Raw genomic sequence first — 16763 nt, 5'->3', positions numbered from 1 at the left:
CTCTGGAGGCTCTCTAGGCAGCTGCGGTAATGCGGCCTGAATGGCCTTGCTGGTGCTTTCCCTTCGGGACCCTAATGTGAACTTTGCATTTACCTTGCTCCATGCAAAGAGAAAGAAAGAAAGACCAGGAAAAAAACCATGGTGGGGAGGGGAGCAAAAGTGAAAGTAAAACTAAAGCTAACCACTCTCCTTTTTTTCTTTTTGTTTCTTTTTTGATAAGATAAGAGTTTTAGAAGATTTTGAACAAATAAAGCAGAAAGTCAAGAAGAATACATGGAAATAGGTGAGGGAGAAACAAGGAAGCAATCAGAGAAAAACTGAGAGAGAACTGCTTGGAGCCAAATGCAGGACTAAAAGAACTGGGTGGGGGCTATGCTTCCAACTCTTAAAGGCTTCAGCTTAATTTGCATAATCCTGCCTTCGAGCCACATAGAGAAGCATAACCCACACTGAGACGTCTTTGAATTGCAGCAGCAGAGAACATTCATTTCCAAAGTATTTTTTTTAAAAAAATGTTTCTGTAGGATAAAAGAAAATGTGAACCTAATAATGGCACTTACTCTTTATCTTTGCTATATCTTCAAGCTCCATATTTAGTCCTGTTTAAGAAGAAAAGTCCATTTTTATTTGCTCTAGTCCTGCAGCACATTTCAATGCAATACAATAAATGTTTTTTTTCTGCCCTGTTCATGTGTAAATGTGCAAATGAACATCAAGCGCACCTTTCCAAGTGCAACACATAAGGATTACCTGCTAAATACTTCCTGAATCTGAAATCATAAAGTCACAAGAGCATTAAAAAAAACAAAAACTCAACAACATTTCTACAGGTGGCAAGTGGTTTCCAGATCTTAGCTTGCAGGGAAAGAGAAGGAATGGGGAAGGAGGGTGCAAGGAATTCTAAACACTACCTAGAGGAGAGCTGGTCTTGTGGTAGCAAGCATGGCTTATCCCCTTAGCTAAGCAGGGTCCACCCTGGTTGCATATGAATGGGAGACTAGAAGTATGAGGACTGCAAGATATTCCCCTCAAGGGATGGAGCCGCTCTGGGAAGAGCAGAAGGTTCCAAGTTCGCTCCCTGGCAGCATTGTCAAGATAGGGCTGAGAGAGAATCCTGCCTGCCACTTTGGAGAAGCCGCTGCCAGTCTGTGCGGGCAATACTGAGCTAGATAGACCAATGGTCTGACTCAGCATATGGCAGCTTCCTATGTTCCTACCTTACAGATGGCGGAACTCCAGCTGAACTATACAGACTTTGAACACAAAAAGACTGCTAGCTCATCTCCAGTCATCCCTGCCAACACCCTCCAAAGAAACAAAGCATGTGAACAAGAGGAGGAACACAGTTTCTCCCCAAACTGTCTTATACTGCTCAAGGGATGAAGATTCTTCCCCTTCTTCACAAGCTCTAGCCCATCCACCCCTTCTTGTCTTCACTCTGAACAAGAAGAATGACTGATAAATATTACACAGATGTTTCCTCCTCCTGAGCTGCTCTGACTTTCTTCCTTTCTGTCATGTCCCCCCCCCCCCGCCTGCCCCAATGAACACACCTGCCAGGAAAGAAGAGAAGGGGAGGCGATTCCTCCACTCTGCCCAATCCTTCTCGATTCTCTGGAGAAGGAGGGGGTACCTGAGGCTGGCTACTGCTACTTCTCTGCTTTTAAGTTGCTTGCCAGCCAAAGGTTCAGGAAAGGGAGGCCCGGCTTCTACATCACCCAAAGTGCTCTAAAGGAAAACTTCCCAGAACATGCAGACCATCCAGCTATTGTGTTAATAGTATGTTTATTCCCCAGACTGACCAACTTTTAAAAACAAATGTTTGAAAATCCAAACTAGAAAACTCAGCGATAGATATTCAAATTAAGTAGTGTTCAATTCATTTGCTTTCAGGTTGCATAATTTATGTTGGATTTGCCTTGGCACAAAGTATGTAGACCCCTCTTTCCAGCACAACACACAGAGAAATGTTCCTGCAGAAATCTCATTGTCATGAACACTAACTGGCCCTATCCACCCCCAGCACAGTATCTCCAGTGACTGTTGCTGGTGTCTATCTTATGTGTCTTTTTAGATTGTGAGCCCTTTGGGGACAGGGATCCATCTTATTTATTTATTTATTATTTCTCTGTGTAAACCGCCCTGAGCCATTTTTGGAAGGGCGGTATAGAAATCAAATTAATTAACAACAACTGCACACAGGCACTTCTATGCTCTTGCACAAAGTTATTTTCCTTGTGTTCAAGCTTGCATGGGAGATTTTCCAAAAGGATTTTGACCAGTGCTTCTGTTTCTCAAGTGCCTAGCAACAAAATCTAATTTCCTGAAGACCAGCTTTGCAGAATCCTAGGATAATTTCATGTCTAACTACATGAAACACTTAACATATTTTAGAAGTAACGGACTGATTGACATCAGTCTACCTGAGCTGATATGCTCCACACTGAATCCGGAATCGATGTCATTCTGTTGAATTTCTTTGGCTTGTTTTTCCAACACTATATTGATGGCATCCACAGCTGAAGCTAAGTCATAGGGGGTCAGGTCAAATGATGCCAACTCCTCACACAGCCTCTCCTAAGGATGTGGACAAAATGTGACACTTGTAGTTGAGAATATTAGCAGCAGCAGTTACAACAAACAGGCCTTATTGAAACTGTGTAGCAGGACAGTTCTTTTCCTAAAAAGGCAGCAGTATAAGAGAAACAAATGAAAAGAAAGCAAGCAACTCTTTTAAACAGGAATTCTGACATTTTAGGACAGATCCATCTAGACTGGTGTCTCTTCTAGTATAGACCATTGTCAGTAATCAATACCAGATGCTTTAACGAAAGATGTAAGCCACTATATGAAAATATTGCTGGAGAATTTCCACTCATCTTGATACACTGCTTAATGAAAGTCCAATAAAACAAAGATAGATAGATAGATAGATAGATAGATAGATAGATAGATAGATAGATAGATAGATAGTCCTCTGAATACTTTACTTCATAAACTGCATGTCAGTTATACCAGAAATAGAAATACTTCCATTCAGTAGCCACTTAAATTTTCCCCAATAGTTCAAGGTTCATCCTGCTTTTGACAAACTGACCTCCAATAAGCTTATCAACCAAATTTGTGGCTTCTCAGAGACAAGATAATGAAGAGGATAACAAGATGGACCTGGATCCAAAAACAGAAACAGAAGTTGCATGGTAGGTTCTAAAGCTGCCAAAGGCTCCCCTTCCACTGAGGAGTCCTATCAGATTCCACAGCCTACTTCAGTAGCTGGTGAGTACATTCTATAAGGAAGGCACTCCAATAAAGATGCTTCCCAGATGCACCTGGTTGACAACTGCATGAGGCAGGTTGCTGGACTGGATGGGCCTTTGGCTGGCGGGCCAAGTATGAGGGCGGCGGGGGAGGGGGCCGAGGGCGCGAGCCAGGGGGCGGCGGGGGGGGGGCATGTCTCCCTGTCAACATAAGCACACCGCCATCTCTGATTGCTTTTAGAAAGATCCTCAAGCCACACTTGTTCCCTCAGGCTTTTAACTAACTTAATTTTACCCTGTTTTTATCCTATGGCATTGTTTTAAATTTTGTATTCTCTTTTGTTTTTGCTCTGTTTTATATTTGCTGTTTTAAATCGTGCACACCGCCTAGAGATACACATATCCGGTGGTATAAAAATATGACAAATGAATTAATAAATAGGATAGTAGTGGCCCATTGGTCGGGCTCAAATTGAGACAACCCATATATTAAAAGTTCCTGGAACTTCTGTGTCTAATACGGCAGAATGTGTGCTAACTGTTAACTGCTGTTAAGTAAGCTTCATAAAGTAATAAAGGAACATAACTCAGTGCAAAAGAATGTGCTTTGCATGTATAAAATCTGGGGGAATTCCTTGATGGTCCTGTCACCCCAGACAGGACCAATAATCAGAGAGGCAGCTGTGAGAAATAAGTACCTTTATGGCCTTAACACCATTTTTTTGCTCCAAATGATGTAGTCTATTAAGACATTCATACATTAATATAATTCTTGTGTGGAAGAGCTAGCATAAAAGACAAAGACTCCCTCTTTGGTAAATATTGAGACAAGCCAACAGCAACTTTACTTACCACATTGTGAGCTTCATCAAGTATCACTACAGTCCCCTTCAAGTCTAAGTTGTGAGATTTTCGACTCTATAAACAGGAAAAAAAGGAAGGAAGAATCTGAGGCTCCTTTTCTCACAAGCTTTTAATTAGAAGTTCAATAATTTGTTTTAATAACTGTTTTATACTATTGTTTTAATTTTGTTTTGTGTATTTTAATCTGTGTTGATTTTTAAATGTTTTAAATTTGTACACAGCCTAGAGATCACTGCTCCCTCTAAGGCGTGTGCACGTGCGCGTGCTCACAAGTTTTTAGATGTCCGCTCAGTTAATTTTAGATCCCGCTCAGGTTGACTCAGAAAGGCCCCATTCTGAATGCAGGTGTGCATACACTGCCTTGATAATGCCACTCAGAACAAAACTCATTCCGCACACAGAGATAAAAAGAATTAGAGGGATCTCAATCAATCAATCAATCATAAAATACGTTTTAACTTAACCTTAACCTTAAGTTAAGTTAAATTAAAGTTAAGTTAAGTTACAGGGAAACACACACAAATGAAGCTTTGTGGTTCAAAATTTAAACATCATACATATTCTTACTTTTCCATCTTGTATGATAAGCATTTAAATTCATAATGTATTTTACAATAAATTAGTTAAGTAATTTCCCTTTACTGGCATATCCACTAAAATACTTTTAAAACATTAAATAGTACAGATCTGAATTGGCTAGAGACATACCTTTGAGTCCAGTAAATAGTTATAAGGCATAAAAATGATCTCAGCTTGCTGCTTCAGACTCCGAGAGAGATAATAGGGACAAACTCTATTTAAAAAGAAATGAATCTTTACACACATGCGCGCAAGTCAACTAACATAAGAACAGCCTTGCTGGATCATGCCCATCTAGTCCAGTATGCTGAGAAGCCCACAGGCAAGAGGTGAGGGCATGTCCTCTCTCCTGCTGTTGCTCCCCTGCAACTGGCATTCAGTGGCATCTTGCCTCTGAGGCTGGAGGTGGCCCATAGCCGCCAGACTAGTAGCCATTGATAGACCTGTCCTCCATAAATTGGTCTAAGCCTCTTTTAAAGCCATCCAAGTTAATAGCCATCACTACATCCTGTGGCAGAGAATTCCATAGATTAATGATGTGCTGTGTGAAAAAGTACTTTTGTCAGTCCTAAATTTCCTGGCCATTGGTTTCATGGGATGACCCCTGGTTCTAGTGTTGTGAGAGAGGGAGAAAAATTTATTTTTCTCTACTCCATGCATAATTTATACACCTCTATCCACCTCCACGTAGTTGCCTCTTTTCCAAACTAAAAAGCACCAGATGCTGTAGCCTTGCCTCATAAGGAAGGTGGCTCCAGGCCCTTGATCATCTTGGTTGCCCTCTTCTGCACCTTTTCCAGACCTACAGTGTCCTCCTTAAAATACGGTGACCAGAATTATATGCAACTAGTAGGCCCCGGCGCAGAGCATCTGCACCTCTAGTTGGGCCCGGCCGGCCGCCCCCCATGCCACCGCCTCACCCCGGGGGACCAGGGGCAGGCCGTCCCGCCGCCTCTCTCCGCCTCGCCATCCTCCTCCCACCGTCCTCTTGCCCTCCTCCTCAGGGCAGCGCCACTGCCTCCCTCTTCCTCTCCATGCTCCTCCTCGGAGTGGCAGGGCTTCATCCGCCGCCCGTCCTCCTCCCGCTGCCCATCGTCCTCTCACCCACTACCCCAACCACCTCTTGGCACACGCCGCACGCCGCCCAAGCCGGCTCCTGGCGCGCGGTCCTCCCTCCCGCCCTTGTACGTGTCGCCCCCTTTGGGCCCACCATTGGTTGCGGCTGCAGCGGAGGCAGAGCCCCTGCTGCAGGATATCTCTACAGGAATTAATTATATAGATACTCCAAATGTGGCTGGATTATGGATTTGTATAATGGCATTATAATATTAGCATTTTTATTTTTCAGTCCCATTTCTAATGATCCCTAGCATGGAATTTGACTTTTTCACTGAGTCAACACCTTCAACTAGCTGTCAACCATGACCCCAAGAGCTCTCTCTGAGTCAGTCACCAACAGCTCAGACCCCATCAGTGCATATGTGAAACTGGGATATTTTGCCCCAATGTGCATCACTTTACACTTGTTACATTGAACTACATTTGCCATTTTGTCACCTACTCGGCCAGTTTGGAGAGATCCTTTTGGAGCTCCTCACAATCTGTTTTTGGATTTCACCAATAGTTTGGTGTCATCTGAAAATCTGGCCACTTCCCTGCTTACCCCAACTTCTAGATGATTTATGAACAAGATAAAGAGCACTGGTACCAATACAGATTGCTGGGGGACTCCACTTCTTACTTCCCTCCATTGTGAAAACTCTCCATTTATTCCCACCCCGTTTCCTGTCCTAACAGTTACCAATCCACACACGAATCTGTTCCCTCATCCCATGACTGCTAAGTTTACTCAAGAGCCTTTGGAGGGGAACTTTGTCAAAAGCATTTTGGAAGTCCAACTGGATCACGTCTTATCCACATGCCTGTTGACACTCTCAAAGAACGCCAAAAGGTTAGCAAGGCATGACTTGCCCTTGCAGAAGCCATCCTGGTTCTCCTTCAGCAAGTCCTGTTCTTCTATATCTTTAACAATTTTGTCATTAAGTATGCTTTCCATCAATTTACCAAGCACAGAAGTTAACCTAATTAGCCTGTAAATTTCCCAGATTCCTCCCCACCACACCACACACACCCCAGATCCCTTTTTGAAAACTGGAGTTACATTGGCTACTTTCCAGTCCTCCTGGTACAGAGCCTGACTTTAGGGACAAGTTATATACTTTTGCTAGCAGATCAGCATTTTCACATTTGAGTTCCTTTGGAACTTTTGGGTGGATGCCATCTGGCCCTGGCAATTTAATTTTTCGTGTTTCAAGACTGTTTAGAACATCCTCTCTCATCACCTCAATTTGATCCAGTTCTTCAGCCTCCTGAGAAGCTCAGTTCCGAAGTGGGTATATGGTCAGCATCCTCGGCCATGAAGACAGATGCGAACAACTCATTCAGCTTCTCTGCAATCTCCTTATCCACCTTAATAATCCCTTTCATGCCCTCATCATCTAATGGATCCAACCACCTCCCAGGCAGGTTTTCTGCTTCTGATATATTTAAATAAGTTTTTGTTAATCCCCTCGACACTTCTAACTATACGCTCCTCAAACTCTCTTTTTGCATCCCTTATTGTTTCCTTGCATTTCTTTTGCCAGAGTTTATGTTCTTTTCTGTTCTCTTCATCTAGGCAGGACTTCCACTTTCTGAAGGAAATCTTCTTTCCTTTTATAGCTTCCCTGACTCTACTTGTCAGCCATGCTGGTGTCCTCCTGAATTGCCCAGTTTATGTGAGGGTAATTGAAGTTATACATTATTACAGCTCTTTCTCTCTGACACCTCTCCTATTTGCTTTTCCAACTCCAAGTCACTCTCTGCATTTGGATACGGAGAGCAATAGCACATCCCTAGTAACACATTTCCTTTCAGTCCTTGTATTGTCAACCATAATTCTGTGGAGGTGTCCACTCCTCCCGAGTTTTATAGCTTGTTGGATTCTATCCCTTCTTCTTTAATATAAAGCATTACACCACCCCCAATCCACCCCTCCCTGTTCTTTCTGTAGTTTGTATTCAGGAATATGTGTCCCACTGGTTCTCACTGTTTCACCAGGTTTCCGTTATGTTCACTACAGAACCCAATCCTTATGACCACAACGGATCACGATCCAGATATCTATGTTTTCAATAGCAACCAAGCACTCCAGCTCACCCATCTTGGCGTAAAGCTTTCTGGCATTGGTATATAAACACCGATATGTCGAGTCTCTTACTTGGCGTTGGTGTGTGCTATCTCCATTACCATCATTTGAACTTTTTGACCACCTGTCATGAGTTTCCATGTGCTCTACTCCTGGTTCTACTCTGTCCTCATCAGGCTGATCTGAAACGTTTGCACCCTCACACCTTAAGGGATTTTGCTTGATGAATGAAATACCACCCAGTTCATGCTGGCGGTCCTGCAGGCATCATTTTAAAAGCTGTTCTGCAACCTGTCTGGTTCCATCTTGATTCAAGTGGAGTCCATCCCTTTTGTACAGTTTTTACTTGCCCCAAGATGTATCCCGGAACCTAACAAATCTAAACCCTTCCTCCAGGTACCATAGTCTCATCCACTCATTGAGACCCCTCAGCTCTGCCTGTCTTGCCAGCCCTGTACTCAGAACAGGTAGCACTTCAAGTAACACTACCCTGGGGTCCTGGACTCCAACATGCTACCTAGCAGCCTAAATCTGGCTTCCAGGACCTCCTGACTACATTTCCCAACATTGCTGGTGCAGCACGACAGCCTACTCCTCCCCAGCACGGTCTATCTAGGCACTGTGTGATGTCCGCAACCTTCACACCAGGCAGGCAAGTCACCATGTAGTCTACACGTGGGTCACAAACTCATCTCTCTATGCCCTTTCCACAGTCATTTATTATGCTCTTGAGAACTTTTTGTGAGTTTCTTAACAGGCCGGTCTGGCCCATCAGATCCTAAAGGTAGATGGTCTGCTGTGTCCATATGGCCCATCTTAGTTCTAGTTTACTAAGAGAGAATGCTGGGAATAAATTCTTAACCATGCACATGCTGGAAAATAAAGAGGGGGAAATGCTAGCTATAGATGTGCAAAGAACCATTCAGCGCTAAAACCGGTTCCGTGGACCAGTGTTTGAGCCGGTTTGAAGGTGGGGGGTGGATAACCTTAAGGGTGGGGGAGTGTGATCTTACCCCCCACCCACTGCATTTCCCCCACCAGCACGGAATATTCAAATGGTCTGGCGGGGCAGTAGCATACCTCCCTGCCACCCTGTTGCTTCCTCGAACTGGAAGTGACTGGAAGTTCCCAGTGCACATGCGCACGTTGTATACGCGCACATGCACCCCCCCCCACATACACACAGCGTGTGCATGCTTCCAGTCACTTCTGGTCCAAGGGGCGACAGGGAGGTACGCTGCTGCTCTGCCAGACCATTTGAACACAAAGCACCAGCGGGGGAAACGTGGCAAGAGGGGTAAGAGCACCCTCCCCCACCCTTAAGGTTATCCAACCCCCACCCACCCCCGCCCTTTGGTCTGGCAGGCATGGGTTCCGTGCACATCCCTAATGCTAGCAGGCTTAGACTTTAGGACACTCAGATTTACAAACATAAATCAAGGTCTCAGCCAAGAAAAGAAGCCATAAAAGGGAGACAGTGGATGATTACAAGTAAAGCCCTTTATACAGTATCCCCAGAGGGTACGTGCATAACCCGCCCAGGGTCTTTTTTGTATGGGGCAGTATAGAAATTTAAGAAATATATAAATACATAAATAAATTCTGTAATAGCTTTTCAATCACCATTAAGCAAATATCTGTTTAGCTAACTGGACATGTTGTGAGGCTTATGTTTACTATCAAAGATTAATTGTCCATTGGCTGTTCTCAGTCCCAGTTTGCATTACCTTACTCCTTGCCTGGCCCAGCCCTTTCCCCAGAAGACCTGTCCTTGGGAGGAGGGACTGACTGTCACCCTGCTCTTTATGTATGGTAGGGCTCTTCTCCAGAATTTCTATGCTGAATTGGACTATTAAAGTACCTTTGAAAAGCAGACATTTTGTTCATTACCGGTGGCAAAACCTTTTAGAGGTTTTTATCTACATCATAAAGCTACCGTTTAACATAGCATAGTTCACAAAGTGACCAGAGACAATCTTTTCACAGACACTTGGCCTCTGCAGCTCGGAGCCATTCCTGAAGACCCATAGACAACCCTACAAGCTCCCTGACATCCACAAATAGTACCAGATATTATAATTGCACTAGGTCTGCTCTTGGGTATGCTCAGCCATTGTTATAGTTTGTTTACATCTGCATGAATGCCATATGAATATGAATGAGTCCCAAGCTGAATGTACTGCAGTCTTTGCTAGAGAAGTAGTGATTTCAGGGTGCTCAATATCCTTCCAAGAAAGCCCTGAATTTTATCTTTTTCACAGGCATTCACAGCCACTGTTTTCCTACAGTTTTCCCCATCTGCCATTTCTGTCCCATCTGACTTCTGCTGCCATTTCAGAAGTCGTTTTTCTCTCCATTTCATTCCTCTGAATAATCCTAGACGATCATGGATCAAATACTGGATATGATGGCACCAAAATTCAATGCAGCCAATCACATTTAGCTGTGAGCTGATGTCACTAAGGGCAAGTTAAGCAAATCAGAGTGAGGGTAATGCCTCCTTAATGGTCACATGGGCAATCATAGCCAATGAAGGATTACTCTAGGAATCAAGCAGTTTTCCAACCCTTCCATAACAGTTCCCCCAAAAGTTGCCAGATGGGTCCATTTTTTAATTCTAACAAAGATTCTGGTAAATGTGCCCCACCATTGTCAGTGTATGGTGTCAGAGCAGTACAAAGTAGAGGGGGAAAACAGTGACCTGTGCTTGTTTCCATTTTTAACAAGGTCTTCAATATCTAAGATGGAGTTGATCAGGTCTCTCTCAGTGCTCTTCTCTGTAAAGTGAAGAAAAAAGATGTTAGTGTTCAGTTTATTGCGATCTTTGATCAAATATACAATCAAGATCAAATAAAAGGAACCTTGAAAGTAGATATCAATATAAACACATATATGCACATACACATATAGAATCTATTACATAGAAAATTGAAATAAAATAGAATTTAAAAGGAAGAAAAGGGAGGGGGGACGATTATAATTTACCGTTTCTGGCACACCATGTGCAGATCTTAATCACAGCCATACAGAATTTGGCTACTGTGTGTGAGACATAAGTCTGTTTATCAGAAAGAAATACCTATCCAGGGATCTAAGAATGAGAGGAGCAATGTATTTGGAACGCAGCTCAGGACAGAAAGAACAATACAGAAGCACATGGCCAACTGTCTCAATATTTCCATTTCCACAACGGCACAATCTCTCCCAATAGCAAACTCTCCTAAACCTGCCCTCTAGTACCGCAGAGGGCAGTACATCCAACCGAGGCAATGTCAGGGCTCTTCTGTATGCTGGATATATTGGGTCATAGAGGTATTTAGTTGGTTTTTGTGAGGGCTTGGTAGCTCCAAGTCTCGCGAAGCTTGGTGCCAGGCTTAAGTCTGTCTGCTATTCCATATTAACTAGCTGGGCTGGGTGCAGAGCATCTACGCCTCTAGTTCTCAGCCCCTCATTCTCAAGTGGATGGAAATCACTGTATATACAGATCTGAGAGCCATACAGAAGCTGTAGAATAACCTTGGCTTGAAAAACCTTAATGACAGCTGGGACATATCTATCCACAGAAGAGAAAAAGAATCTCAAAATCGTGGTGGTTGATCTCTGAGCATTTGTAACAGTGTAATTAGTTTGCTCTTTCCAGCTACCTGATGCCTGAAAAATGACCCCCCAATATTTATATTTGTTTGTTCGTTTTATTTATCATATTTTATACCATATAATATTTATATCATACTTATATTTATCATATTATATCATACTGATATGGTATATGATATATGGTATGTGGTATCATTATACCATATAATATTTATATCATATTTTTATATCTCTAGGCGGTGTACAGATGCCAACATTAAAAACACAGGTTAATACATAAAACACAATAAAGCCAATATAATAAAACAAGTTATTAAAATTCTAATTAAAAGCTTGAGAGAACTGAAGGTCTTGAGGGTCTTCCTGAAAACAAACAGAAAACATATTGCGTTGTCTGGGCTACACTAACCCCAGTAATTTGCCATTTGTGCATAATGAGTTTCCTGGCAAACATTACGACCTTTGTCTTCTGATAGTATGATGGAAAGCAGGTTTTCATGACAATAGTCAGCGAGAGCTCATCCCCACTAAAGACCATAACAGAAGCATGGCATCATCTGCATAGAGGTGTTAGTGTATTCCAAGCAAAAGAGTGCAGTGGCTTACACCCTGAAGCCTTTTCTAAATTGCCTGCTTTGAATCTGAAGTCCATCTGTACAAGCTCTTTGCTGTGCATCATGAGAAGATTGGAGCTCTGCTGGATCAAACTAGCCCTGCCTCCTGGAAGCTCACAAGGAGAGCATGAAGGCAACTCTCCCACTGTTGTTCTGCAGACACTGGTATTCCAAGGCATACTGCCTCTGAACCTGGATAATGCATATAGCCACCATGACCAGTAGCCACTGAAAGACCTTAATTTATCTAATCCACTTTTACAGTAAGCTAAGCTAGTAGTCATCACAATATTTGATTGTGGTAAATGCCAAAAATGTATTGTGTGCTGTGTGGAAAACTTCTATTGTCTGCCCTGCCAAGCAATTTCATTGGATGACTCTTGGTTCTAGTGATATGGAACAGGAAGAAAAATGTTTCTCTACCTACTTTCTCCACACTATGTATAATTAAATAAGCCTCTAAAACATTACCACACTAATCACCTTTTTCTGAACTGAAAAGCCCCAAATGATGTAGCCTTTCCTTGTAGAGAATATGCCTCAGTCCTGTGATCATTTTGGCTGCCCTTTTCTGTACCTCATCAGCTCTACAATATAATTTTTGAGATGAGACTATCAGAACTTTACACAGTATTCCAAGTGTGGCCACATCTCACATCTGTATAATATTGGATCTGTTCTGGATCACAGAACAGATTATCAATATTGGATCTGTTCTGGATCACAGAACAGATCAATCCAGAATTTTCACTTGAGGCACAAATGACCAGGCTCAAACTATCATACTTCCGACACATTATGCGAAGATCCAGCTCCCTTGAGAAGGCCATAATGGTGGGAAAAGTTGAAGAGAAAAAGAGGACAACCAGCAGCAAGGTGGATGGACTCAATTATAGTAGCAATGAATGCACCACTGAGAGACCTTAAAAGCCAAGCTGAAGAAAGATCATCCTGGAGAGAATCTATCTATGTGGTCGTTAAGAGTCGACACCAACTTGATGGCACTTAATCAATCAATCAATATTAGCAGTTTTATTTTATTTCCCTTTGCTACTGATCCATAGCATTAAATTCACCTTTTTAAAATAGCTGCCATGCCCCCTGGCTTAACATCTTTACTGAGCTATTCTCCAAAGCCCCAAGATCTTTTACTGATTAGTTACCACAGTCAGCCTATATATGAAATTAATTTTTTTTACTCTAACATGCATCACTTTACACACTGTCAAATCCTACTACAGTATATGCTCATTCCCCAAATTCGATCGTATGCCATTTTAGAGGACACAGAACACTTTCTCTCCATTCCATAAGTGCACAATTGCAGATGTCAGCATGATGCATGCCAATGAAATAAATCGGCCACCAGAAGTTGGGTAATTCAGCAGATGTGATCTGCAGATACCGCTTGGGGATAAGAAGATCTGAGGTTTGGCTTTTGAACTAAAATAAGTTGGGTAACCTACGTTTTACAGTGAGACATTAAGAAAAGGATAAAAACTGATCAATAGAAAGCTTCCCAGTATTAGAATTATAGAGTGATTCTATAGTGAATTACAGAGTCACTCTTGCTTCCATACACCAAAAGTCATGACTTAAGAAATTCTGAGTTGATAAGATTACACCCCCACAACCAGCTCTCAATGGAGATGGGGCTTGGGAGGAGGGGGGAAAGCTGTTGTAAAATACAAAATGTCAAAAAAAATTTAAAAAACAACAACACTGCACACACAAATATATTTGAGTCCTTAAGAGTTTTCCTGCCCTGTCCAAAGGGCTTTGAATGGAAAACAAAGAGTTTATAAGATCTGGCAGGTATTCATAGCCAGTCAAAATCTGTGGTTACCATGATCCCGCCACCACTGAGCTGGGGGACAGTCATAAGACCATAAAAACAGCCCTGCTGGATCAGGCCAATGGCCTATCCAGTACAGCATCCCATTTCATACAGTGGCCCACTAGATGCCTATGAGAAGCCCACAGGCAAGAGACGAAGGCATGCCCTCTCTCCTGTTGTTGCTCTCTTGCAATTGGTATTTAGAGGCATCCTGCCTCTAAATCTAGTCTATAGGTGTCCTACAGCCACCAGCCTATTAGCCACTGATAGACCTGTTCTCCATAAATTTGTCCTCCCTTTTAAAGCCATCAAAGCTAGTGGCCATCACCACATCCTATGGCAGAGAATTCCATTGATTAATTATATGCTATGCGAAAAAGTACTTCCTTTTGTTGGTCATAAGTTTCCTAGCCTTCAGTTTCATGGGATAACCCCTGGTTCTAGTGCTGTGAGATAGAAAATCTCTGTCCACTCGCTCTACTCCATGCCCAATTTTATACACCTCTATCATGTCTCCCCTTAGTCACCTCTTTTCCAAAATAAAAAGCACCAGATGTTGTAGCCTTGCTTCATAAGGAAGGTGACCTTACACCAAGGCTTTTAAGTGCTTGGTCAGGGACAATCTCTCATCTTGGTCCTAGACTCCACGCAAGAGACACAAGTGGGGGCTTGTCACTTAGGGTTTTATAAGATGCTACCATAAAAAGTCAGAACATTGGTTCATCTCGCTCAGTGTTGTCTACACTGACTGGCAGTAGCTCTCCAGGGTTTCAGATTGCCATTTCCCAACCCCATCTAAAGATAGCAGGGATTGAATCTGAGACCTTCTGCATGCAGAAGGTCCTGAGCTATAGTCCTTAATGGCTACCAACAGGGGAGGGATATCTGCCACAATGAGAAACCTTGCTAAATGTTGGGTATGGGATAACATACCCATAATTAATCTTTACAAATCCATGGGGAAGCTTAGGATGGGAGACTGTGACCCTGGACAAGATCACAGAGAACAAGGTTGAGCAAGACTCCAAACCTGAGCCACCCACATCTAATTCCAATATTAAAACACATTGGACAACACAAAACATACACTGTTCTCTTGTCTAATTTAATGCAAGTGCAGCATTTGGATTTATACTTTGTGTAACATTTATATTCTAGCAGGTGAGTAGGGAATCACACAGAACATACTCTGTCCTCATTAAGGCATGCTACCTGCTACTGAAGCAGTCATAAAGGGAAATCCAATTTCAACAATAATCCAATTGCCACCTAAAGTGTATTCCATGGCTCTGGAACATACTCCCAAATGAAATCAGAATTTCTCCATCTCTGGTTGTTTTTAAACTACTTTGGAAAACACACATGTTTTATCAGGCGTTTAGTTTATGATGTTTAACAGTTTTAAGGATTTGTATATGGCAATTTAAATCTGTATTATTTTTAGGTTTGGGGTTGATTAGATTGTAAACCAGTCTGAGATTTTATATAGGGTGGCATATAAATACAACAAATAAATAAATAAATAAATAAAATATAATCCTTGCTCTTCATCCATCTGCAGCTGAACAGCAGCTGAAAGACATCTACCCACAATTAGTTTTTAGACATCAATATAATCAGGTAATTAGTCTTATTTCATTACCCTCTACTATTGTCTCTTAAAGCTAGAATGAGCAAACACCTGCCAAATTCTAGAGTACCCATCCATGTCAGTCTGTTGTAGCTAAAACACCACACAGTATTTTGATACCTTAAAGACTAGCAAATTTATTGTGGCATGAGCCGTCATCAGATGCAAGAGGTGGACTGTGAAGATACATACTCTCTCTCCCCTCACAGTCCATTTCATGCATCTGAGAAGTAGGCTCTGGCCAATGAAATCTCATGCCATAATACATTTGTTAGTGTTTAAGCTGCCACAATATTATCTATTCATCCTAGAGAATAAACTCTAATGCGTAAGTCTGCATACAATCAATTCATTGCAAAGGACAAAGTAAAAACAAATTTGAAATATGTATAAAGCATTAAGCATGACAACTGTCAGCTGTGATAGTTTAAATATCCCAATTCCTCGCTCACCCTGCTGCTTATTATCCTACCAAACAGCCTTACATTTCAATAACTGCCACAGCCTGAGAACTCTTACAGGGTCATTCTCAACCATACCACTTTCACCCTTCATCTCAGCAAGACAGCAGGAGCCTTAGAGACATTGGCTGACATCCAGACTAAGTTATTTAATAGTAGTGTTCAGGAGTTACTCTAAAGAACAAGTTAATAGGGCTTTAGTTGAGTAATTTATCCAGTATGTCAGGTATATTTCCCTATCCCTAGGATTTGCTGCACCTACAAACCTTACAGTTTCTGCTGTTCTGGCCTATTTCCTAGACAGCGTCACCAATTCCCGCACATATGCATTATGACCTGATGACTTCCAGTGAATCGGGGTTTGTCTTGCATGGCATGTCGACTGGGCAAAGAGGCACCTTTTACCATGGTGATTCTCTTTATTTAGCAGGGGGGGAGTAACTGGCCCTATCCACTGCCAGCATAGTACTTCCAGTGATTGTTGCTGGTGTCTATCTTATGTTTCGTTTTAGAATGTGAGCCCTTTGGGGACAGGGTTCCATCTTATTTGTTTGTTATTTCTCTGTGTAAACCAACCTGAGCCATTTTTGGAAGGGCGGTATTGAAATCAAATTATTTATTATTTTTATTTATTTATTTATTTATTTACACAGTCAGACAGGTGTTATTATTATTATTATATCATAGCATATACTATCCCTTGGGCAGCTGCTGGGAGTTGGGGGAGGTGGCACAAC

The 16763-nt window shown here is 42.2% G+C and overlaps 1 protein-coding gene across 9 annotated transcripts in view; it reads right to left on the bottom strand.

The window, feature by feature from the left end:
* The window catches only part of RTEL1 (regulator of telomere elongation helicase 1), a 196493-nt gene that overhangs the window by 158634 nt on the left and 21096 nt on the right, over positions 1–16763 (bottom strand). For all 9 annotated transcript variants that reach the window (XM_053244686.1, XM_053244691.1, XM_053244693.1 and 6 more), the window contains exons 7-11: positions 10589–10664; positions 4830–4914; positions 4110–4175; positions 2424–2577; positions 561–599 (exon numbers count right to left, since the gene is read on the bottom strand). In XM_053244686.1, coding sequence (XP_053100661.1) covers positions 561–599; positions 2424–2577; positions 4110–4175; positions 4830–4914; positions 10589–10664 — 420 coding nt within the window. The remainder of the gene's footprint in view (positions 1–560; positions 600–2423; positions 2578–4109; positions 4176–4829; positions 4915–10588; positions 10665–16763) is intronic.

The sequence above is a fragment of the Hemicordylus capensis genome, chromosome 4 (genome assembly GCF_027244095.1).
Source record: "Hemicordylus capensis ecotype Gifberg chromosome 4, rHemCap1.1.pri, whole genome shotgun sequence".
Taxonomy (NCBI): domain Eukaryota; kingdom Metazoa; phylum Chordata; class Lepidosauria; order Squamata; family Cordylidae; genus Hemicordylus; species Hemicordylus capensis.
The sequence above is the reverse complement of the archived record's forward strand: the minus strand, read 5'-3'. Positions and strand labels throughout refer to the sequence as shown.